The following is a 26,039-nucleotide window of genomic DNA, read 5'->3' as shown; positions in this document are numbered from 1 at the left end:
CTCTCTCATCGTTGATGTTTCTCTCTCCCCCTTCCTCTTTCTGAAATCAATAAAGACATATTAAAATGTTCTTCCTCCTTAGAAATTAAATAAAAGCAAATACCCATATTTTACTTATCAGATTGGAAACTTTATTTAAAAATACTCACCCGAGGATATTTTTCCATTGATTTTTAGAGAGTGGAAAGGATGGAGGAGGGGGAGAGAGAAACATCTATGTGAGAGAGACACATTAATTGGTTGCCTTGTGCTCATACCCCAACTGGGCGGGGGATCAAGCCTGCAACCAAGGTATGTGCCCTTGACCAGGAATTGAACCTGCCATCCTTTGATCCACAGGCCAATCTTCTAACCACTGAGCAAAATCGGCCAGGGTGGAAACTTTAAATTATTATGGCCCTGGCCTGTGTGGCTGTTTGGGCGTTGTCTTGTGCATGATAAGGTTGTCAATTCAATTCCCAGTCAGGGCAGATGCCGGGGTTTCAGGCTTGATCCCCAGTAGGGGGAGTGCAGGAGGCAGCCGATGAATGTTTCAATCTCGCATCAATGTTTCTTTCTCTCTCCCTTCCTCTCTAAAAATGCATACAAATATTTAAAAGTAACTAACTAAATAAATTCTGCACAATACTGGTGCATGTGTATGAAATTGGAATGCTCATACTTTACTGGTCAGAGTTGGTTGTTACCTTTCTAGCCATATATAGTGGTACCTCGGTTTTCGAACATCTCCGTTGACGAACATTTCGGTTTATGAATGCCATAAACCTGGACGTAAATGCTTCGGTTTTCAAACATGCCTCACAAGTCGAACATGCCACACTGCTTCCACTGAGTGCAAGATCCTGAGGCCTAGTTGTCGGCTGTTGATCCCTTGGTTTTCTAACATTTCAGAACTCGGTCTTCCAGAACGGGTTACATTAGAAAACCAAGGTACCACTGTATATGTATCAAAAGCCTTAAAACATGCACACACACACTTTTTATCTCACATCTAAGAAGGGAGTCTGAGGAAACAATGCAACAAGTAGAATAAGATACATGTAACAGGGATACTACTCACAGCAAATCATGGGAGGGAAGCCAGTGTTCACCAAGTAAATGATTAGTTAATAATAAATTATGGTACAACCAAGTACCTATTAAAAGCTAAGTTTCCAAAGAATATTTAAGATTAAAAAATATCACAGTACATGGGAGAAAAAAGATCAGCAAAAGAGAACAGCATACACATTCTGATCTCATGGGTGGGAATGAGAAATATACACCTGCAGGAACCTGGAAAGGTGTATATCAAAATATTAACACTGACTGTTTCTGGGGATAGATTACAGGTGATTTTCGCTTTCCTATTACTGTTTGGTTTCTCCCAGGTTTTTAAAATAATAAGCATGTATTGCTTTTTAAATGGGGGAAAGTAATAAATGGTATTTAGAAAAAACCCCAGAAGATACAAAAATCCAGTTATACTTTTTCATACTTCTAATTTTTAAACTACTAAGAATCATGATATCTAAATCTACATATGAAAAAAGAACATGTGTAGGGAGATACTTTTATATAGTAATAAAATATTATCGATTACAAAGGGGTAGAAATATTGCTTTATTTGAGAAGCTTACATCCAAATTATTTTTAGGTGTTTTAAAAAGTCCTAACGACACCAAGAAGAAAACATACAGCTTCCACGGAATAAAGACAAAAAAAACAGGGTTGATGATAGCCCCAAATGATACTTCCTAAAATAAAAAAAAATGTAATATTTAACATTTCTTCTTTTGAGGCAGGGTAAATGAACTGCACACATCATAGGTAAAATTTTCTTACTTTACAAGGAGGAAGGATTGTCATCCTGTCCTGTTTTGATGCTTATGAAATACAAAATACAAAATCCACTCTTCTGATCAAGATGATGGAAAAAATCATTCTTCAACATTTCATTTCTCACCCAATGAAATCCAAAGGTCTGTTGAATCCACCTTTTCAATTCGTGTACTGCCTATGACAAAAAGAAAAAGTTCAATGTTTATTTAAAAAAAAAAAATTCTGGACTTCTCTTATGAAAAAATAATCATGGCTCTGCCCAGGTAGTTCAATTGGTTAGAGCATCGTTCCGACACGCCAAGGTTGAGGGTTTGATCCCCAGTCAGGGCGCATAGAAGAATCAGTGAATGAATGCATAAATAAGTGGAAGAACAAATCAATGTCTCTCTTTAAAAAAATAATAATCAAATGCTTCAGAGATTAATATAAATTACCCTTAAGATGGCAAAGTCTAGGGTAAGAAGTACTCAAGATTACTTAATGTATAGTAAGAAAAGATTACTTCACTTCTAAAATAAGCCAAAGCATTTTTGATTTCTGTAAAATCCAAATAGAAGTATGGAAATATACTTTCAAAATTATATGGAAAGATTCCAGACTTAAAAAAAAAAATCAATTGAAAATAGATATTTTAGGTAACACTAAACACCTAGTTTAAGGGAATAGAGCAGAATTCCAAAGTAGGTACCCCATCAAGTAAATCTGATTGCATACTGTACCAGTTTTCTCCATAAAACTTTATTTGAAGGTAACTTTACAAAGGAATGTCAACCAAGGTTCTGGTTCCTTAACTCACCAGCATTCTCACATTATTCATATTCTAAAATAATTGGAATGTCTGTCTTTTATCAGTGATAAAGGTAGAAAGAAAGGCAATGTTTGAAGATGTCTTCTTGACTTTTCCATTCAGCAGGAAATCAGTGAGGTTTCAAGTATAAATTGGTTTGTCCTGTGGAATTAATAAAATGTTTATACTTAACAGAAGACTATATTTACAGTTGAAATCCTTACATAATCAATCTAGATGAGAAATTCAGGAAAGATCTTTTTTAAATCTATAATTTTAGCCCCGGCCGGTGTGGCTCAGTTGGATGAGTGTAGTCCCGTGTACTGTGGGATCGCCGGTTTGATTCCCGTTCAGTGCGTATGCTTGAGTTGTGGGTTCGGTCCCTGGTTGGGGTGCGCGAGCGATATGGCCGATCAAGGTGTCTCTCTCGAGTTGACCTTTCTCTTTCTCTATCTCTCCCCCTGTCCTCGTCTCTATCTCTAAAAGCAATAAAATTTAAAAGAAAAATGTATAATTATAATAAAACTCTAAAGACTTTTAAAAAATGTTTTGAAGAAAGAACCATCTATACAGTTCTAAAACATTTAAGCCAATTACTCTTCTCTATAATAGTTACTAGTTTACATGTAAATTGAAAATTAACACACCAGCATATAAGCAAGGAAGATTAAAACAAAAGACTATATGGAAAACTGCAACATTTCCTACAAACACAATTATCCCATAATAAATTCTTTCCCAAGCACATAATTTCTATCATTGGTTCAAACATAATAATAGGGTTATGCATACCTGTACTTCTTCTTCTGAGACACATTTATGGCATAGGCATTTACACAGCCATCCAACCTTTTCCCCTGGAGACAAAACAATAAACAAATATAAAAATAGGAAGGAGACATTAAATGCCTTGATCAAAAGAACTGGATCCACCCTAGCTGGTTTGGCTCAGTGGTTAGAGTGTCTGCCCTCAGAATGAAGGGTCGTAGGTTCAATTCTGATCAAGGGAATGTACCGTGTCTGCAGGCTCAATCCCTGGCCCTGGTTGGGCCAGTACAGGAGGCAATCAATCGATGTGTCTCTCTCACATGGATATTTCCCTCTCTCTGTCTCTCCCCCTCCCTTTCACTCTCTCTAAAAAAAAAAAAAACAAAACAATGGAAAAAATATCCTTCGGTGAGGATTAACAAAAAAAAAACAAACAAACAACCACTGGATCCTATCAGACTTAAATGGCAAGATCCACCTCATAATGAGGTAGCTCAATGAGAGAAATAATTTTCAGATCCTGATGATGTCCCATGAGCTTCCAAGCATTACAACTCTGTTATAGTCACATGTACGCAAATACTACAATATTCAAACCAATAAACATTCATGGTTTATGTTGTGTGTTTTTTAATACATGTGTTTATTGATTTCAGAGAGAGGAAGGGAGAGGGAGAGATAGAACATTAATGATGAGAGAGAATCATTGATCAGCTGCCTCTTGCAGACCCACTACTTGGGATGGAGCCTGAAACCCGGGCATGTGCCCTGACTGGGGAATTGGACATCGACCTCCTGGTTCATAGGCTGGAGCTCAATCACTGAGCTACGCGCCAGGTAGGCATTACGTATTTTTTTTAAAAGAATAGTTAGTTTATTTTTAGAGTGAGGAAGGAAGAAGAAACATCAATGCTTGAGCAGAACACCGATAATTGTTTCCTGCATGACCCCTATTGGGGATCAAAACTTAACTGGCACACACCCTGACCAGGAATCCAACCAGCAAACTTCCAGGGCATGGGACAACACCCAATAAACTGAGCCACTCCAGCTGGGCTTAATTTTTTTCACTTCAAAACACTCATGCCTCAGTACTCCTCTTAGTTTATATATTGTCACTTAAAAAAAACATGTGAGCCCTACACAATCATATCAGTAAGAAACTCTTACCAGCATGTGAAGTTACACCACTCCATTCACAACTCAAAGTAATATAAGATTAGTAGAAGTGGGTTATTTTTCTGAATAATCTAAATTTCCATTTATAAAGACTTAAGTTTTAAAAATATATTCTCTCCACACACTTTCCTTTCCTGTCCTTACTTGCTACCTACAATCCCCCATCCCCTGTCCATTTCTCCTCTTGAACTCCCCTTTCCCCTATTTCTCTCTTTACCCAATTCCACCCCCTTCCTATAATCCCTGACTTTAGCTCCGTCTCCACAAACCCTCCCTTTTTCCTCTCCCATTTCATTATTCTTTCCAGTATTGTGATGCCTAGACAGCATTCAATCTCCAATCCACCCCTCTCTGAGCTATGAGACATGTATGCAGCTACCCAATGTCATCTTCATCTGGCAGCTCAGTTTCCTTCTTCTGTTTCACAACACTTCCCCTTCTCATAATCCTTTCTTGGTTAACCCTACCACCTAGTCTTTCAGCCTGTCACCTCAGGGTCATCACTGACTGCTCACTCCCACTGCCAACACCACTAACTCTGGCTCCTGAATGGTTCCCAATATTCTGGCCCCTCCTCTCAGTTCAGGCCTTCATCATCTTTCACTTGCACAACTCAGCAGTTCTCCTTGCCTCCAATCTAACCTGCCTCCCATCTGTGCTCCAATGCTGCCCTGAGTCATCTTTCTAAAACACACAAAAAATCCTATCACTCCTTTTCTTACACCTTGCTGACCAGCTATTTTGAGCCAGAACTTGCTCCTGTGGCTGGCTACTTTTCCCCACTAGAATGAATACTCATGACCAGTCAGCAAGGTGTTTAAAATTACTTAAATTAATGTAAATACAGACACAAGTTCAGCAAGGTGTTAAAAATCATTGCTTTCTCTCAACACCTAAAGAATCAACTCTAAATTCCTTTGTATGGCTAAGGGCAGCAAAAACCCTCTGTGATTTGCTTCCTACCTCTATCTCCAGCCTCATTGTAGTCACTGGCCCATCAGCACCATTTTAACAGTCATTGAATTTGAAATTCCCACAATCCTTCATGCCTACATGGCATTTTCATGAGCTCCCCCTTCTGCTTCAAATGATCTTCCTCTTTGTACTGGCCCTTTAAGATCTAACTCAACATCATCCCAGGGAAACACTCTCTGGATTCCAATGGTACCTCACTGCTTCCTTCTGTGCTCTCAAAGCCCTTCTCACACATACTGTCTTTTAACTGAATAAACTTGTAACAATGGAAGAAATCACACAGGTCATAATGGACTAGTTCAAATCAGAATGCTTAATTGGCTTCCAGTTTTACTTACTTTTGTGGAGTCAAAGGCGGCAAATCCCATTACCTTCAACATTTCTATTTCTTCCTCTGTTTTGCCCTCTAAGTCTTCCTCTGCAAAAATAAGTGATAAATTTTAAAACTCTATCATTTTTTTTTTTTTTAAATGTATCTTTATTGATTTCCGAGAGAGGAAGGGAGAGGGAGAGAGAGATAGAAACATCAATGATGAGAGAATCATTGATCGGCTGCCTCCTGCACGCCCCCAACTGGAGATGGAGCCCATAACCTGGCCATGTGCCCTGACCGGGAATTGAACCCCGATCGCCTGGATCCTAGGTCGATGCTCAACTGCTGAGCCATGCCCGGCCGGGCTAAAACTCTATCATTTTATACATATAAAAAGAAAGGTGGCAACAGATGAATAGTCATTCCACCTTACCAGCAGAGAACATATAAAACAATTACTTAAAGACTTGACGGTAAAGAAAAAAAATTTCTCTTAAATTTGGGCAGAATGTAACTTAAGATGCAAGGGAGGAATGTGCTCTCCACCTTCCATCAGAAGGGACTGCTTAAAGGACATGCTTGAAGCCTTTAGCCAGGACCATCTTTAATATCAGACATGACTCTTATTTTGAAGGTACTTCAAAAATAAAATATGCTCACATGTTTAATTGTCCTTCCTATATCAGGAACATCATAGATAACCAGGAACTCACTGAGGTACAATTAAAACAAAATCTCAAAACCATATGCAACGAACACTATAAAAAAACTTTATATGTTACAATGTTAAAATATTAAACTTTTAAAATTTAATCATGCCTGAAGTTATCTAAACAAGACTAAACTCTTCTTACAGTTATTTATCTAATAACATTACCAGTAATCTGACCTTCTTTGCTCTTTGTTTCTTTCTTTTCCTCATCTCTTCTTTCTTTCAGTCGAGAAGGGGAAGGAGATGTGGATCTATGTCGTCTTGGGGATCTAATATTTAATAAGTAAAGAGGTCAGAAACAGACACATACCTGGCCACTTGTGTCAATCAGCACAGATATACATGAGTGCCTGAAAGGTAAAGGCTGAACAAAAGCCAGGCTCCAGAGAACCACGAGTCCATTTCCTATAGAAGAATAAGTTAGAAGGTTCTGCCTAGGCCCTGATTGTTAACAACATAAATACAGTCTCTTAGTATAGCTAGGGCTACAAAACTGTAAGCCAGAAAAATGTCACTGAACAGTTTCTATCAGCTACACATAAACACACAGAAAGTTGACTTAAACAGCAATTGATGCTTAATTAAGAATCAAGAGTCCATTCTAGGTTATTCCAAGATCTCACGTTCTTGATTATAGTTGAATAAATCTTTATCACCAAAAAGTCAATAAAAAACAAAACACTTATTTCTTATTCTTGCCAAGCACCACGTTAAGTTTCTCACTTACTCCTAAAGGCAACTCTAGGAATAGAGACTTATTAACCCCTTTCACCAATGAAATGTTAGGTTTCCAATAAGGTGGGCTTAAGTTCCCCTCATTTCATGACATTGTAAATTGCCTTAGAAGTGATAAAATCAAAGTAAAGGGCAAGGACTAGTTTCTTTGGGACTTTCGGTAAAACCCAGGGCTATGTTCTGCACTTACCTGGAGCGTCTTCTGTGCGGGGATCGAGAGCGACTCCTTTTCCTGTCTCTCTCCCTGGACCGGGACCTATCTCGGCGCCTGCGTTCTCTCTCCCGGGAAGTGGACCGGGACCGCCTACGCTCTAACACAAACAAAATTGCAGAGCCGAAAATTACCTCAAACATTTAGAGCTGCACTGTCCAATGCGAATATGTGAGCCATTTCTAGTAGTCAATTAAAAAAGTAAAAAGCAGGTGAAATTAATTGTAACAATGTTATTTGGATAAATATATATACTTCCAAACTATTAACATTTCCACATGTACTCAATATAAAAAATTATAGCCATTTTTACATGTTTATTCTACTAAATCATGTAGGAAAACTGTATCCTACAGTTAAACAGCAGTTCTTAATTCTGATTGAGCACATCTTAAGAGCTCAGTAGCCGTATGTGGATCCCGCCCTCAATTAACTTTTAAGAAAATCAAGTCCTGACTAATTGAAGGTGGAAAAAACAACCAGGGGGAAGAACCTAGGGTCTAAGAGTACATAGCACTGCCTCACTCATGCGTGTGGAGATCAGCAGACCTTAGAAGGACCTTGCTGGACACAGGATTCTAAACAATGATTTCAAACCCTGCCTAGTGTGACTATTGGTTGGGCCTACTCCCTCACACCGAAAGGTTTCAGGTTAGATTCCAGGTTAGGGCACATGCTCAGGTTGATGGTAGGGGGCTGCAGGAGGCAAACAATTGATGTTTTGCTCTGATATCAATTTTTCTCTCTCCCTCTTCTTTTTTCTCTCTCTAAAAATCAATTAAAAAATATTTTTTAAAAAGTATCGGTGTGGCTCAGTTGTTTGAGCACAGTCCCACCAAGAGGTCATTGGTTGGATTCCCAGTTGGGGCACATGCCCAGGTTGCGGGCTCCACCTCCAGTAGGGGGCGTGCAGGAGGCAACCAATCCATGATTCTCCCTCTCCCTTACTCTCTCTAAAATCAATTTAAAAATATTTTAAAAATAAAATCAATAAAAACATCTTAAAAATATGTCAATTTGGAGGAACCTAAGGTTGAGCATTTAAGACACAAGCAGTATCACATGCTGAGGTTATGGAATGTGCCATTAATTCTCCCATCAGTTTTTAAAGCTCAGTAATATTAACCCTCAATGTCTAATTGCGGGAAATCGGACTTAGAAAGGATGGGTAACTACACGTGGTCACCCAGAAATTAAATGAGGAAACCGTGGTCTGATTCTAAATTACCGAGTCACAAGAATAACAAAAGTTACTATACGAGACTGACGAAGAACGAAGCCCCAGTTTAGAACCGGAAAAAAAAACTACTTTCGAACTGGAGGGCCTAGGTCTTCGTCCCCCATTCACACACCCCCACAGCCCGCTCTTCTCAGCAGTAAAGGGCCTGAATCTCAGCTGCTCTCGCACAGGAAAAAAGAGAGGGGAGATGTGCCTCCAACCGAGCACCAAATCCTACAAATTGCTTCTGGACTCACCCCTCCGTGGGGAGCGGCTGCGGCTGCGACCCATTTGGAGCGCTCCTCCACCTCACGCCGCCTCGGAAACCACTGTGCAGCGATTTCCGGGAGGGCCGGAACTGCGCTTTCACTGCCGACTGGAAAACAGTGGAACGACTCACAAGGGTTCCGGCCTCTAAAGAACTGAGGCTGCGCAAACCAGCCCAGGATCGCGCGGCCCGCTTCTGCGCTGGAAGATGCCGGTGAGAAGCTGCTTGTTACCTCTGCTCCCTCGTGCTGGCTTTTGTTTCGCCGTGGGCATTAAAGCGTGCTAGTTGATGTGATTATAGAAATCTGGAAAAACGCGTATGTCCACCACCCTAACAGTTTTCGTTCCCCCACCCCCGTTTTTCTTTCCAGTTCTTGTCCACATGCACAAAATATTTCATATCAAACCAATTCTAACCTGGGCACCACGGTGGGTCAGGAAGCAGAGGGAGCGAGGGGAAAGCATGTGTAAGAGACTTGATTGTGGTTTTTGAAGGAAGGAATGGGAGATGCAGGGTAGGTGGGTGTATTTGTGATTGGCTAGTTTGAATAATTTCAGCGGGTTTTGGGATGTAGGGGCTGTCCAGGGTTGTTTCGTAGCTGGCCCTGGACTCATTAGGGCAAAGGAATAGTGCCTGGTTTGTGAAAGGTTGGTAAAGAAGGGGGTTAGAGGACATAGGCTACCAATTCAAAGATACTCTCCTAAGGCTGCAGGTGTTAAAACATGAGAAAATAAAAGAAACAAAAAAGCATGATTAATAAAATTATTCACATGACCATTTATTGCACACCCGGGTACCAGAGGATTAATAGTGAAAAAGACATGCCTGCTCTTGAGTAGACTGCTGGCCACTGAGGGATACAAACTAGCCAACAGTGTGAACCTGCACTGATAGGGAAAGAACATTACGAGGGCACCTAAGACTGATACCTAACTGGTTTTGAGGGGGAGGGTTGTCAAGAGAAGTTCCCAGAAGGAAGTGATGTCCAACAAGACCTTAGGGAGGAGTAGAAATTAGCCAGGTGACGTTTGTAGTGGGGAGAGGTGGGAGAGATTGTGGGGGCAGAGGGGGCTGCACATACAAGGGTGAGAGGATGGGCTATGCAGAGAACTGAAAGTATGGCAGTCACTTGGGGAACAAGGAGTGGAAATGTAATGACAAGGCCAGAATAGATTTGGAAACTATGGCAGTTACCCTGAAGCAAAGGATGGGAGGGAACCAGATTGAGTTTATTCAGAGAACACTGATAATGTACAGGCTTGACTGGGGGAATGGCATAGGAGACCAGTACAATAATTTGGATTGTAAATTACAATGGCCTGTACTAGAATGGTATCAACAGTTATGGTGGGAAGTGCTTAAATTTGAGAAATAGTTGGTGAAATAGAAAAACTTGGGGATGTCTGTATGCAGAGGGTGAGGGAATTAGAAGGTTCAAGAATGACATCCAGGTTTCAGGTTAGTGAAACTAGGTGGATGGCAGCATCATTTGCTAAGATAAGGCATGTAAGATCAATTCTGGGGAAAGAAGATACATTCATATCAGGACAAGGTAATTTGAAGTGCCATTTTGAACACCCAAGAGGAGATACCAAGTAGATGTGTATTTGGAGCTCAGAAGAGATCTAGGCTGGAACTACAGAAAAAGGAGTCATCAGAATACAGATGTTCATTTGAAGCTGTGGAGGAAAAGAGGCCACAAAATCTTTTTTTAAGTTTTAAAAACTTTTTTAAAAAGCCACTTATGGTGGGTGGTCAGTCATGTTCTAGGCCGGTATTTTCCAAGACAATGGTCAGTCTTTACCTTAACTGAGCCTATTGTTTGTTTGCATCTATGATAACGTATCATTGGAATATCAAAGTAATTTTCCTTTTTCTGGACCCCTCAAAGCTCAGGCACTGTTCTGCGGAGACCACAAATCCCCTCATGGTTATTAATTGTTCACTGTTAACTATCCCGTACCCACCTAAGAAAAAGAACTGTGTCTATCATTTTACTTTTTATCCAATCCCAGAGGTTCCCTCCCCCGCTTTGCTTTGTCCCACCTCCCTAATCTATCACCAGTGGATTTCATGTAACTCACTTATGTCTCCTCCTTAGATTTTAATGTATGAAACAAGGTGCAAGACTGCCATTCTCCAGAGCACTGTCTCAATCCGTTGAGGTTCTCCTTTCCGGCATTCGTTGACAGTTTGGTTCAAACTCACAAAAATTCACGGATTTGAATGCTTTTACATTGGCAAAGCCCTGAGAGTGCATGAATTCACCCACCTCCTGCAAATTGAAGAAAAAAGGCCTGGAGATAGCCACAGGAGGAATCCTCAAAGACTAAGGAATGGTCAGAAAACCAGAACGAAAACTGGGTGAGTGTGGTATGAGAAAGTTTAAGAGAAGACTGTTTTTAAAAAAATGTTTTCATTGATTTCAGAGAGGAAGGGAGGGGGAGAGTGAGAAACATCAATGAGAGAATCATTGATTGGCTCCCTCCAGCACGACCCCTACTTGGGGAGCAAGCCCATAACCTGGGCATGTTGCCCTGTCAGGGAACTGAACTCTGATAGCTCCTGGTTGATGGTTTGACATTCAACCACTGAGCAACACCTGCTGGCTTTTTTTTTTTTTTTAAATCCTCACCTGGGGATATTTTTTTCCATTGCTTTTCAGAGAGTGGAAGGGAGAGTGAGAGAAACATCAATGTGAGAGACACATACCAATTGGCTGCCTCCCTGCACAGGGGCTGGACTGGGGCCGGGGTTGAGCCTGCAACCAAGGTACATGCCCTTGACCAGAATCAAACCCGAGACCTTTCAGTCCGCAGGCCAATGCTCTAGCCACTGAGCCAAACTGGCTGGGGCTAGGCTACTTTATTTAAGGACGAAAACTTGGTTAATTTTAAATGTTAAAAGGAGTGAAAAAAAATCCAAACACATGGAATCTATAGGATTTAGCAACAAAGTCTTTGTTGACTCAGGAAGTTTTCGTGAGGTTGAGCTGTCAATGGCTTTTGAATGAAGACAGTTTTGGAGAACGCTTTGGACTTTGGTGATGCAGGGCAAAATATGGTAGTTGGTAAATGTGTGACTGGTGGTTTTTCAAAGATGGGAGAAATTCAGCACATTTAAATAGTGGTGTGGAGTCAGTAGAGAGGAAAAAAGTAGAGAAAGGGAAAAACCAAAGGATTAAGTTCTGTAAAAGGACACCCTGAGATCAAACTTAGGCAGGAAATGGCTCCTCCCCTTTAAGATGTGGGATGGACATTGGGTTCTGCTAGGGCTGCTTCCTTATTTACCGATCAGGTTGCCCTCTCTCAGGATGTACATTGTCCAGCAGTGTGTATCTTCAGCATTGTATCTGGAAGAAAATCCTGTTTTCAATACATGGTTTGAAGTTCTCTCATTCTAAAGGCCATTTAGATGGAATTTGAGTGGGGAGGGTGGGTTAAGGTAAACACTTGTGATCACACTTGTAAGTTTCTTCCCCAACTGACCAGTTTTTTTCAATAAAGACAAATTGTATTTAAAGTATGTGTGTGTACCAACATTAACCATCTGTGATTCTCTGGAAATGTACTATCTCTAGCCTTGGTTAAATTTTGTCTTACCTTTGCCAGCCCTGTTTCATACAAAAAGTATCCTTTACAAAAGTATCCTACTTTGTCATTCCATATGGATGCCTGCTGTTGAGTCAGTAATTCTCCCCCAAATTAGATGTAATCTGACCACTAGTTAACAGTGATTGATGATGTTTGAAACTTGGCTTTTATACACCTGTACCCTGGGCCTTGGGAAGAATTTCAGACTCTCTGTTTGGGGAGGGAACTGTACTATGCCGTTTGTTTTTTAATACAGTCAAGTGATTAGATCCACATTGCTTGAAATTATGGCTCAATATATCATTTTAGGTGATTGACAAGTTATCCATCATTTGTACCCTGGCTCTATTATCTCTTTTGTTCTTTACCTGGGTTCATCTTTAAGGGAATAAAACCTTTGATGTAGTTTCAGTATTGACAGTCCACCTTTCTATGTCAAATCTATTTGATAGAGCTTTCTGCAAAGATGGAAATACTCTATATCTGAACTGCCCTATATTTTAGCTACTGGTTACATGTGATTACTAAGCACTTGCAATGTGCCTACTGTGACTGAGGAAGTAAAATTTAAATTTTATTTTAATGAGCTTAAATTTAGATAGCCACGGTGATTCTTAGTAACCCTATTTTTGCATGTGACATCAAAAATTGTTCATTAACAATGGTAATAGTATTCAAAGACTTGAAATTTGAGAAAATGTTGGCTGCTAAATACTTGTAAAAAAGCTAGTACCGCCTGGTCGCCATGGCTGTGATTGTGCACTGACCCCTGAAACAGGGGATTATGGTTCAATTCCAGGTCAGGGTACATGCCGGGGTTTCAGGCTGGATCCCCAGTAGGGGGTGTGCAGGAGGCAGCCAATCAGTGATTCTCTCACATCATTGATGTTTCTATCTCTTTCTCCCTCTCCTTTCCTCTCTGAAATCAATAAAAACAAATTAAAAAAAAAAAAAAAAAAGCTAGTACCTACCTCTGTTCATTTAATTTTGGCTTACTAAGTTTCAAGCCAAACATACATACATATATATATATGTTTAAAAAACGAAAGGTACATTCATATCCCTCTTTAATACTTTAGCATGAGAATCTAGAACATTTGCTCTTAAGGCCCTCTTCTTTACTAATAGTGAAGCTAAGATAATTATTACTGGGTATTGTTTTCTAGCTCTGGGGAAGAAAAACTATCATAAATTCCAAAAGTTAAATTGGAAAATATCTAACTTAAAAGAAAAAAATTCTGGTTTCAACTAAGTTTTTTTTTTTTGTGTGTGTACATTTCATGTAAGAACTTATTTATTCTTTTTCCAAATGGGTATTTATTATTTTTACAGATACATAAAAGTGATTCCCATTTTTAAAAACATACCAAAAATATACATTAACCACAAAAAGAATTCACTCTGACTGGAAAGTCGATGAGGATGGCGGTTTTCATAAGAATGGTAAACACAAGAAGCCAACATATATAAATCATGACAAGTGTACACCTCATTTTTGACAAAAATAAGTTCTATTTTTACATTAATGCTGTATTACCAGTTTCTATACGACATACTACGACCTTATTTATATTTACTACGAAACTTCTATTAGCATGTGTAACTCAAAGGCACTCAATTGAGAATTTATAAAGTCCTGAGCTTAAGTAGGGAACACGATTCCCAACTAAAATTTGAACATAAATAATTCTAAAGAGCAGAGAAGATGAAAATGTTGAGAGTGTAATATTTTGTACATAAATAATCTTATGAAGTACTAAAAAAATTGTAGAGGGAAAAAAAAAAAGAAAAAAAGACCATGTTAGGCAAAGGTATATACTCAGAATCACACTGATTTTTTTCCCCATTCCAGTTCATTTGAAAGTTTGAAGCTGATTCTTTTGTTGGTAAAACTCCAGGAAAGCTAAATTAAAAGCAAAATAAAATAGCATAAGAATGCTTAAGTTAAATAAAAAGTTTCATCAGCCATGAAAAAAAGTATTTAATGATTAAAAACAACTACATATTGAAGAATAGGAGAAATCATAAAGAGCAGTTGAAAAAATTAAAGAACAGTCTTAAACGTATCAATTAAAAGAGCATTTATAGTTAGCCTTTCAAATTATTACTTTAGCATTCTTATAGACAAAAATAAATTTACAGATGGATAACTGAGGTATATTAACATTAGGTAGGATCAAAGTTTAAGCTAAAAATTAAATCTATATTTGGTTTCAGAGAAATGTGAAATTTACCTATAGCGATTTTCTACTGATGCTAAAGTAAAAGCATGAGCTGATATCTTTATAACAGAAATGGGTTGACAGATATATTCTTGGCTTTAAAATGTTTTTTAATATATGCATAGAAATGTAATGAGAATAAGAATAGTCTTCTGTTTTATCTGTACAGTTCATAAGGCCTTTGTCACTGTTAGTCACCTTAGATGTGAACAACATAGGGCCATTAAATTAAAGCTGGCCGAAAAAGTTCAAAGTGCTACTGTTTCCAACTGAAAAGATCCTCCTCAGTTTTCTGGATTTTCTGGATGACGATTATTTTCAGTTCTTTTTTCTGGTGATATATACAGGAAATTACAGCAGATATATAAAGGGAAGATCAGAAGCCTGCTGTCCAAGTTCATCACTACTTGTTCCTATAAAACAAATTTGTTGCTTTAATGACAAGTAGATAGTAATATTAAAAAAAACAAACAGAAAACCAAATTGTTGAACTGAATGAACTGAAGGAGACAGTATGGCAGTTAAGAGCTTACATCTGCAGTCTGAGTCACCACTCAAATCTCAAAACTTCTACCCACTAGCTGTGTGACCTTGGAGTGTCACTGACCTTGTCAACTGCAGCTTCCTCACTGTAAAATGAGGACAATAAGAGTATCCACCTCATAGGATTACATGAGACAATGCACACAGAGGGTTCAGCAAAGCCAGCCATATATGAAATACTAAATTATAGTAGTTATTTTCATTACTGAAAAATTTCTGTCAAGTACCTACACATTTTATGAATGGACAGAGTCCAGAAATATGCAGACTTCTCATTTGGCTTCAATTTCTGAGGGCTCTTAGGTATAGCAAATAATTAGGATGTAGGTGGGGAGTCATTATTATTACTATCAATCGTGATTCCCATTCTTATGTAAGATTTCCCACTGTCTCTAATGCAGACATGTTATTTGTCTCTTGGAATATAAAGCACCATGTAAAATCAATTTCAAGTTCAGTTACCTCAATACACATGAGAATGTCTTGAAATCCCAAAGAGACAGGAGTTGATAATACACTTGAAGACCACAAATGTAACCATCACTCATGCTACCGATACCTTGTTTGGAACCCTTTAAAGCACTTGGTGAACAGAATAAGTCATTACAGTAAAAGCAGCAGTACTGAAATAATTTCTACTTCTTTAATACTTGGCTATACTCTCTACAATAATATGCATTACTTTCACCTTATTTTATACATTTTGGAGAATATGCTAGTAAACACTGTTTAAATCTAGAGTTTTAATTTTTTTTTTACTAAGGAGGTGCTTCTGGAATGTATTCCTGGAATAAAGAGGGACTGAAACTGGAACATCTGTATGACTGACATAGGCTCAACTGGACATAGCTCCTGTGTTGGGGGAGCAGCAAGATAAATTTGGATAAAGATGGTAGGGAATACAAATGTCTCTCTCACACACACACAATTTTTCTATATTCTCTAAAACAGGGAAAGTGATTAAGATGGGTAAGATGACAGGTCAGGTAAGGAAGGCAATCACCTGGGCTGATGGTGCTAACAGGGATAGCAGAGAGGAATGATGTCAAAGCATAGGTGACCTGGTCAAAGTGTACAGCAATAACCCAGGTGAAGGCATATTTACTAAATTGACTCCCCATCCCAGCTCTTGACTATCTTACCAGATTACTTTTTTTGCCTGCCCCTTAAATACCAGTGTCCCCTAGGTTTCCATCCTGTCATATCCTCTACACATTTCCTGTAGGTTAGCTCATCTAATCGTTATTTCTAGCCCAGGCACTGCTTGAAAACTCCAGACCTAGCGACGACCCACAAGCCTATCAAATTTTCACCTTAATACCCTCACACTAAATATACCTTAAACTGTGTTTATCACCTCCTCATCCTCACTTTAAGTCTCATTCATTTTCTTTTTTTATTGATTTTTTAGAGAGAGGGAAAGGGTGAGAGAAAGATCGATTTGTTGTTCCACTTATGAATGCATTCATTAGTTGACTCTTACATGTGCCCTGACCAGGGATCGAACCCACAACCTTGGCATATTGGGATGACGCACTAACCAACTGAACTACACAGCCAGGGTGTTATTTTCCTTTTTGTAATTCAAATCTCAGGTGAAACTACTATAAATCAAGTTGCCCAACTCAGAAAACCAGGAATTACCTTTGACTACTTTCTTTCTCACGCTCACACACAATTAGGAACCAAATTCTTTCAACTGCACTGCTTTACAGTGGTACCTCGGTTTTCTAATGTAATCTGTTCCGGAAGAACGAGTTCTGAAATGTTCGAAAACCAAGGGATCAATAGCCGACTGCTAGGCTTCAGGATCTTGCACTCAGTGGAAGCCGTGTGGCATGTTTGACTTGTGAGGAGTGTTTGAAAACCAAAGCATTTACTTCCAGGTTTACGGCATTCGTAAACTGACATGTTCATCAACGGAAAAGTTAGAAAACCAAGGTGCCATTGTATGTCTAGAATCATTAACATTTCTTCATCCCTACTGCTACCTTCCTTAGATTAAGGTTCTCATAATTTCTTATCTGGATTATAGCAATAGCTTCTAAGTCATCTTCCTGTCACTATCATGTCTCTAATCCTTCTTACACATTGCTCAGTGATCCTCTATAATGCAAATCTAGCTAGATGTAAGATGGATAGTTATAAAATATGCAAAAATCACTAGCTTTCTTATATGTCATCAAAACTATTAGAAAAAAGATTCATTTCATATTAGCAATTAAAATATAAAATACTTAGCATTATGCTTCCAGGAAATATATAAGAACAATATGGGGGACAAACTACAAATTTTAGAGACATAAGGTAAGACCTCAATAAATGTAGAAACTACCATATTCCAGAAAGGAAGATATCAATTTTCCAGAAATTAGTATATATATTTAACAAATATAAATCACTGCTTACTTTGGCAGCACATATACTAACAAATATAAATCAAAGTCCTCATAGGAATTTTTGAGAGGAGACATGACAAAATGATTCTACACCCCATACAGAATAAACATGCACGAAGACCTCACAGATTTTTGAAAAGAGAAGAATGAAGGTGGGTTTGTATTACTAGGTATTAAAGTTAATTTTTTTTAAAAAATATATCTTTATTGATTTCAGAGAGAGGAAAGGAGAGGGAAAGAGAGAGATAAAAACATCAATGATGAGAGAGTCATTGATCGGTTGCCTCCTGCACGCCCCCCGACTGGGGATTGAGCCCACAACCCAGGCATGCGCCCTGACAGGGAATTGAACCCCGATCGCCTGGATCCTAGGTCAATGCTCAACCGCTGAGTCAAGCCTGGCCAGGCTAAAGTTAATTTTAAAGTTAGTCTAGTTAATGTATTATTGTCTCCACAACAAATAAATCAATAAAACAACAAAGTTTAGAAATGAAACCAAATATATAAGGACTTAGTATATGATAAAAATGGCATTTCAAATACATTGATAAATCTGATACACTTCAGATATATCATAAAATACATGTAAAAAAATAAATAAAAGGAATAGAAAATAGTATAGCCAACTGTCTATATAATCCTAGTTATTAGGACTAAGCATCACACTAAAGAAATCATTAAATGATTAGATTGATAGATTACTTCATGAAGTTTGAGACAAATGACAAAATGGGAAAACTACAGCATAACACAAATGTTATTCCTCTTAATATATAAAATCTGTTAAAAATTAACAAGAAAACAAACACCTTAATAAAAATTTAGATATAACAATATAAATTGTCAATTTACTCAAGATAACATGACCAAGAAGCAAACAAAAAAAACAAACTACACCAGTAACCAAGGAAATGAAAATTAAATACAATTTGTTTCCACTTTTTATACTGGGGAAAGATTAGAAAGACTGATGATAATACACTAATGTTGGTTATACTCTCCTGCTGGAAGGAATGTAATTTGTAAAGTATTACTAGAGGGCAATTTGGCTCTGAGGAAATGTATACACTATCTGACAAGAATTCTACTTCTTGGAATTCATCATTTAAAAAAATCAGAAAAATGTACAAAGATGTATGTACATTTCTTTTATAATAGTGAACCCCCATCCCCCCAAAAACGATTATTTAAATTATGGTATATCCAAAATAACTAACATTATGCAGTAATAAAAATGATGTATGTATATATACAGGGTGTCCCAAAAAAATGTATACACATTTTAACAGCTGATAGCTCAATTGATATTTCTTTCTTTTCAGATTTAACCCATTGGAATTAATAATTATTCAAAATGTGTATACATTTTTTGGGGACACCTTGTATTTATTGACAAAAAAAGCTATGCACAACAAAGTAGGGAAAAAGCAGGTTACAAACAGTTAATAGTAAAACCTAATTTTGGTGTCATCTCTAAGTGGTATATGTATCCTTTTTCTTTTCACTTATTTATTAAATATTTTCTGATTTTTCCATAGCAAACATCTGTGATAATCTATGTGAAATACACATATAAAACTCCCCAAATGAAATCCTTCCATAACTCTACAGACATCTCAGGAAAAGTCCAATCTCCATCCACAGCCCATCATGTCCTGGCTCTAGTCTACTGAACTCCTCCAAACCTCTTTCAGTTCCTTGAATGACCGATGTGCTTCCTTGCCTTCATCTTACTCTTCATTTGAAGCTCAGTTCAGGCATCTATTCACTTGTCAACTATTCCAGGAGGGGAGGTTTTCCCTGTCTTCCCTTCTCCTACTCCCCCAATAAACCACACCTGCACCCAACCTCATAAAGTGTTAGAGACTTCTCCCTCAACGTTACACATTACTCTGAGCTCATCTCTACCATGCTACTTAGTCTAAGCTATATAACAAGCTCCTCCTTATTTTCTCCACTTCTAGCATAGACACTAGCATGCGGTAGAGACACAAATGTTTGCTGAATGAACAAATCAAGGAACACTTGGAATACAACTATTATCTTGGTCTAGAGTGCTTTTTAAGTCTTTGGCTAATTTGAACCACGACAATATTTTTTATAAAGTTTCACGTGGAAGGTAAAGAGTCATTTTCTCTACCATGTGAAAGAGTCAGCTCTGTCACCAGAGTTGCTGCAATGATTGGAGGACCCTCTGTAAGAATGCTGATACTGAGTATGTGAGGCTAAAACTATCACTTCCAGGGTTCCTTATAATGCTAAATTTCTAATGTTCCATGAGAGTCACTTCAGTTTGAGGAAAACTGCTGATTTCTAATAATATGAATTATAGGCCCTGAACTCTTCAATAAAACAGTATGTCCTTTGGAATGGTAGTTAGTTTTAATAGAAAAAAAAATTTCGGCAATATTCTAATGCCTCTCATTTTACTTTTTGGAAAGTGGTTTATCATGACATTTTGAATCTTTGACGTGCACGTGAAATATGAAGAAACAAATGGCTTTAGAGAATATGGAAACATTACAGATGTCTGTTATTTTAAAAACCTATTGTGCTAGATGATAATGTTCTCTTAATATTCAGGAACTATAAAGAGACAAACTGGATTGTCTTCAAGGTATTTGCTATTGCATAAATAAGTGCACTTATGAACACAATGGATGAAGCAATTAAAATTCATAACTTTTTGAGGATGGTATTTAGGATAAATAATTATTGCCCTATTAAAGCTTTATCCTGCCCCTCAAAATCAAATTGTGTTTTTTTTGGTCTTAGTTACACTTCTAGTAGAATGGGGTAAATTATACAGAAGTGAATATGGTACTTCCATCTTTACCTTCAAAAACACTGTCAAACCAGCCTTTAAATCAAATGTTAATTCTACTTAAGAATTTTAATTCTAATTAAGAGGATTCAAAAGACAAATACTACAGTGAAACAACAGAAAAGTAATCAAACATACCTGATCCTTTTCAAGTGTAAGTATTTGATAGCCAGTTGTTCTACTACATATTAGTTTTCCACTACTATCAAATGAGGCCAAACGTAATCTAGGATTTAAAAAAAACACACCACAAATAAAACAATATACAATTTTTTAAACCACAGATTAATTTAAATAAGCCCTCCTTCACTTTAATATTTATCTTTGTCTTCCATATTTTCTAAGTCTTTGTTTGATAAAAAAACTTTAAAAAGTCTTTTCAAACTATAAACTGATTCCATTTAGATTTACAAGCTTGTACTATTACACATATCTGAAATAAAAATAATTTACAAGTGCCTTTTTTATGGGGTAGTATATACATAAAATTTATCATTTAACCATTTTTAAGTGTACAGTTCTTGGCATTAAATACATTCACATTGTTCTGCAATCATCACCACCATCCATTTCCTAAACTTTTTCATTTCCCCCATCTAAAACTCTGTACTGAGTAAACACAAATTCCTCATTTCCCCTTACCCCAGTCCCTGACAACCACTACCCTTTCTGTCTCTATGAACTTGTCTATTCTAGATACTTTGTGTGAGTGGAATAATACAGTATTTGTTCTTTTGTGACTGGCTTATTTCAGTTAGCATAATGTCCTCAAAGTTCATGTGGTAGCATGTCAGGATTTCCTTCCATTTTAAGGCTAATATTCCATTGTATGGATATGCCACATTTTGTTTATCTGTTTATCTCTCAAGACACTGGGTTGCTTCTTTTAGCTATTGTGAATAATGCTGTTATAAAAATGAGTGTACAACTATCTATTCAAGTCCTTGCTTTCAATTATTTTTGGGTAAATACCCACAATAAAAATTGCTGGATCTTATGGATTTTTTTATTTTTGTAGAAATGCCACATCATTTTCCACAATAGATGTGCCATTTTACATTCCCACCAGCAATATACAAGGGTCCAACTTATCTATCTCCTCAGCAACACTGTTTTGTTTTTGGTAATAGACATCCTAATGGGTGTAAGGTAGTATCTCATTGTGGTTTTGATCTGCATTTCCCTGATGATTAGTGGTGTTGAGCATCTTTTCATGGGCTTATTGGCCATTTTTATATCTTCTATGGAGAAATGTTTATTTAAGTAAGTCCTTTGCCAATTTTGAATCTGGTTGTTTTTGTGTGGAGTTTTAGGAGTTTTCTGTATATTTTGGATATTAATCCCTTATCAGATATATGGTTAATAAATATTTTCTTTCATTCTGTGGGTTGCCTTTTCACTCTGTTGATAATGCCCATTGACTGCACAATTTAAAATTCTGATGAAGTCCAATTTATCTTTCTCTTTTGCTGCCTGTGCTCTGGTGCTGTATTGTAGAAATCACTGCCAAGCCCGGCCCGGCGTGGCTCAGTGGTTGAGCGTCGACCTAGGATCTGGGCGATCAGGGTTCGATTCCCAGTCAGGGCACATGCCTGGGTTGCGTGCTGCAGCCAATCAATAACTCTCTAATCATTGACGTTTCTGTCTCTCTCTCCCCCTCTCCTTTCCTCTCTCTGAAATCAATAAAGATATATTAAAAAAAAAAAAAAAGAAATCACTGCCAAATCCAATGTCAAGAAGCTTTTCCCCAATATTTTCTTCTAAGAGTTACAGTTTTAATTCTTATATGTTTAGGTCTTTGCTCCATTTTGAGTTAATTTTTGTATATGGTTTAAGGTAAGTATAAATATGTGGCTTGGGAAAAAAATCTGTTCATTAAGCTATTTTCCAATTTGTCAGCACCCTCTCCAGAAAAATAGTGCCAGCTCAACCATCAGGCAAAGTTGGGCATATTAAATCTTATAGAAAGTGAAGGATAATACCAAGCATGTTTTTGTGGGAAAATACCTTGCTATATTTCCAGTTGGGATCTTTTATTTCCTAGGAACAGCAGCAAGGCAACAGCTTCAGCTTCAAGCCCAGTATTAATCCTTTATCATTCATATTACATCCTATTCTTTCTCCCTGACATACTAGATCTAGATCTTATGGTTTAGATTATTAATACATTATAGGATAGAGCCGTATCATTTCCTTACACATTCGTATATACTGGCTCTTATCAAAGTTCTATTGTTGGTGTAAATTACCAAGGTTTTATTTCATTTTTAATATTTCTTCAGGAGTGAGTTGGAATGGGGTGGGGAACTCTCAACCTACCTAAATGCTACGCTCCTTCGAGGTTGTAAACTGACAGATCCACTACATGGCTGATTCAGTGTATTACGCTTGAAAATGATGAATCGATTGGTATAAGTTACAAGCAGATCAAAGCCGAAGTTAAAACCTGTCCACCGCCAGCAGTACTAAGAAATACAAAAGAGAAAGATTTACTTCATTTTATCATGCTAGCAAATCGAAGTTCAAAATCTCTTTTATTTCTCTAATGCATTGCAAGTATTTCTCTCATGGGTCCATACTTTATGTCAGTGCCTTTTCCTTTAGACTTTCCACACAGAATATATCTGTGAATATATATAAAGGTTTACCATACAGATATAATATATATCAAAGCCAAAAAAGCAGCCTTTATGATCACTGTTCCTTAAGGTACTTTCTTAATATCGCATCTTCATGATCTGTTTCATTATATCTCCATGATGTAATTCTATCAAAAGTAATATGGCTTTTCACTGCAACTCTAAGTAGGTATAGGTATAGGTTAAGGAACTAGGATTCTAGATGGAAGTAGTAAGAACCCATTAAAATCTACCTCACTTTAAAAGTACTCTAGCCTGGCCGGGTGTGGCTCAGCAGTTGAGCATCGACCTAGGATCCAGGCAATCGGGGTTCGATTCCCGGTAAGGGCATATGCCCGGGTTACGGGCTCAATCCCCAGTCGGGGGCGTGCAGGAGACAGCCGATCAATGACTCTCTCATCACTGATGTTTCTACCTCTCTCCTTCTCCTTTCCTCTCTCTGAAATCAATAAAGACATTAAAAAAAAAAAAGTACTCTAAAATACCTTAAGTAACCAGCAGATGTACAACTAATTTTAGGTTTACAAGTTTGTTTATTCTATTGTTTAATAATGAGAGATTATTAAGATGGTGTGGTACAGTGAAGTAAAGTTAGAGCTTCACGTGTTTGGCTGGCACTCTGAATTACAACACTAATTTAATCACCAATATCGACTGAGCACATATTATGTGCCAGGTACTGCTCTAGGCATTGAAGAAATAGCAGTAAATAGGTTTCTGCCTTAGTAGAATGTATATTTTAATATGTTTATATGTTTGTGTGGAAGAAGTAGATTAATAATGGAATGGAATGGAAGAAAAAGGACCAGAACAAAATGTCAGGAAAGGGAACAGGGTAGAGGAGGGGGGCTTACAGCTGGGGAGCCTGCTGGTTCAGACAGATGGTCAGAAAAAGTCTCTCTAAGGAGATGCTAGGTGAGAGGAGTCCTGAGTCAACTTAAGAAGTGGACTGGGGCCCAGCCGGGCATGGCTCAGCGGTTGAACATCAACCTAAGATCCAGGAGATCGTGGTTCGATTCCCAGTCAGGGCACATGCCCGGGTTGTAAGTTTGATCCCCGGTTGGGGACATGCAGGAGGCAGGTGATCAATGACGACTTTCTCATCATTGATGTTTCTATCTCTCTCCCCCTCTCCCTTCCTCTCTCTGAAATCAATAAAGATATATTTAAAAAAAAAAAAAAAGCGGACTAGGTAGCTATCTGGGGAAAGAGTGACTTAAAGAGAACAGCAAGTACAAAGCTCTAGAGGGAAAAACATGCTTGGCATATCTGAGGAATACCAAGAATGGCTATGTGGCTAGGGCAATAAGTGAGGGGGACAAAAGCTGGAGATGAGTTCAGAGAGTCATTCAGGGGCCAGAAAATGTAGGGTCTAGTCACCACAATAAAGAAACATTTGGATTTCTTCTAAGTGTGGTATGAGGCTAATGGAAAGCTTTAGGGAAGAAAGTGACATGACCTAACTTGTACTTTAAAAAGATGACTTTTGCTATTGTGTGGCAAATAGAATGTAGAAGAACAAGAGTAAAAACAGGGAGAATAGTTATGAGGCTACCACAACAGTCAAGGCAAGAGATAATGGTGGCTTGGACTTGGGTGGTAGTGGCAGACATGTGAAGAATATATTTTGAAGGTAAGAGCCTGGAGGAATTTCTTATGGATACAAGGTGTGGTGTGTGGTATGAAAGAAAGAAGAATCCAAAGTTTGGAGCTTATGCAATATGAATAGAGGAACCATTGGGAAGGAAGCCTCCAATATGGGCTGGAGACTATTTGGGAAGGAAGAAGTGTGGGGATGAAATTCAAAGAGTTCACCTTGGGACTCTTGGAATATCTGAGATGCTATTAGGATTCTAAGAAAGATGTCAAGTGAGTAGCTGGATATATGAATCTGGATTTAGAAGTCATCACAGTAAGTCATGTGGGACAAGGTGAGATCACTTAGGGGTGAGCACAGATAGGAAAGAAGTCCAAGTACTGAGCCATTAGTCACATCAGCATCTGTTGAGAAAGAGGAGAAGGATCCACATTACCTACCTGATTTGGCAATGTGGAAATCACTGGTGACAATGTCAGCAGCTTCACTGGAGTTTACTGTAGTTAATGAATTGGGGTGGATTCAAGAGAGCATCAGAAAACAGGAATTATAGACAACAAATAGTCAACTTTTTTCAAAGAGTTTTGTTTCAAAGGGGTGCAGAGAAATGGAGCGGTAGCTAGAGGGGAATGTGGGGTCAGGATATGGTTTAAGATGGGTGATGCTGCAGCATGTTATATGCTAAATGACAATGATCCAGTAGAAGAAAAAAACTGATGACACAGGAAAGGGAGGGGATAACTGTAGGAATAAAGCTTTTGAACAGGTGAGAAGGGATGGAGTCCAGGAGGGGATGGACTAGAATAGAAGCAGATGGTTTATCTATTCTAGTAAAAGGAAAAGCACAGCACACAGCTACAGATGCAGCTAGAGTGGTAGAATTATTAGGAGGATGCACAGGTTCTCTTCCTCTTGATTTTATTCTCCAAATGAAGAAGGCAGCAAGGCCATCAGTAAGAATGAGGGTAGTAGCATTGCCTTTTGAGAAGGTATGAGAGTTACTCAAAGAGTGAGAGGATACATTCACTAGGGAAATTTAGAAGGATCACCATGTAACACTCAAGACCTGCTTAAAATTTAGTTACATCTGCGGGGGCATAGTGTTTTTCTTTAGTCACATTCATCTGTTTGGAATCAGGCATGGAATTCATGGAAAGCTGGGATTTAATAAGAATTGGGGTTTAGCCAGGTGAGTTTGACAGAGGGGCATTACGAGTACATGCCAAGAGCCCTA

At 38.1% G+C, this 26,039-nt stretch overlaps 2 protein-coding genes across 6 annotated transcripts in view; both read right to left on the bottom strand.

The window, feature by feature from the left end:
* Positions 1-1,589: 1,589 nt before the first annotated feature.
* LOC308566519 (uncharacterized protein) lies at positions 1,590-9,078 on the bottom strand. 4 transcript variants are annotated; one of them, XR_014000177.1, is made up of 8 exons: positions 8,978-9,078; positions 7,481-7,601; positions 6,721-6,824; positions 5,869-5,948; positions 3,401-3,465; positions 2,833-3,087; positions 1,825-1,996; positions 1,590-1,736 (listed from the first exon to the last, which is right to left on the bottom strand). XR_014000177.1 is itself a non-coding variant. In XM_081156899.1 (7 exons), the coding sequence occupies exons 1-6, from the start codon at positions 9,009-9,011 to the stop codon at positions 2,877-2,879; spliced, it is 615 nt and encodes a 204-aa protein (XP_081013025.1). In that variant the 5' UTR covers positions 9,012-9,078; the 3' UTR covers positions 1,590-1,996; positions 2,833-2,876. The 4 variants fall into 4 exon arrangements, 2 of the variants coding, with proteins under 2 accessions (XP_081013025.1, XP_081013026.1); XR_014000178.1 differs by having other exon boundaries at positions 6,733-6,824; XM_081156899.1 differs by having other exon boundaries at positions 1,590-1,996.
* A 4,774-nt stretch (positions 9,079-13,852) lies between these two features.
* Positions 13,853-26,039, bottom strand: part of GMCL1 (germ cell-less 1, spermatogenesis associated) — a 39,568-nt gene continuing 27,381 nt past the window's right edge. For both annotated transcript variants that reach the window (XM_081156897.1, XM_081156898.1), the window contains 3 exons: positions 22,889-23,034; positions 20,708-20,795; positions 13,853-15,216 (listed from right to left, as the gene is read on the bottom strand). In XM_081156897.1, coding sequence (XP_081013023.1) covers positions 15,088-15,216; positions 20,708-20,795; positions 22,889-23,034 — 363 coding nt within the window. In that variant the 3' untranslated portion in view covers positions 13,853-15,087. The remainder of the gene's footprint in view (positions 15,217-20,707; positions 20,796-22,888; positions 23,035-26,039) is intronic.

The sequence above is a fragment of the Miniopterus schreibersii genome (genome assembly GCF_964146895.1).
Source record: "Miniopterus schreibersii genome assembly, chromosome: 13".
NCBI classification, from domain to species: Eukaryota; Metazoa; Chordata; class Mammalia; order Chiroptera; family Miniopteridae; genus Miniopterus; species Miniopterus schreibersii.
Note: the sequence above shows the minus strand (reverse complement) of the source record. Positions and strands in the feature narration are given on the sequence as shown.

Bases quoted from the DNA above. Each gene is read 5' to 3' on its own strand.
- LOC308566519 (XM_081156899.1), bottom strand. From the start codon at position 9,011: ATGGGTCGCAGCCGCAGCCGCTCCCCACGGAGGG. The intron at 7,602-8,977 runs GTGAGTCCAGAA...TGTTTGTGTTAG, and splicing joins CAGCCGCTCCCCACGGAGGG to AGCGTAGGCGGTCCCGGTCC. The intron at 5,949-6,720 runs GTAATGTTATTA...TTATTTTTGCAG, and splicing joins CAAAGAAGGTCAGATTACTG to AGGAAGACTTAGAGGGCAAA.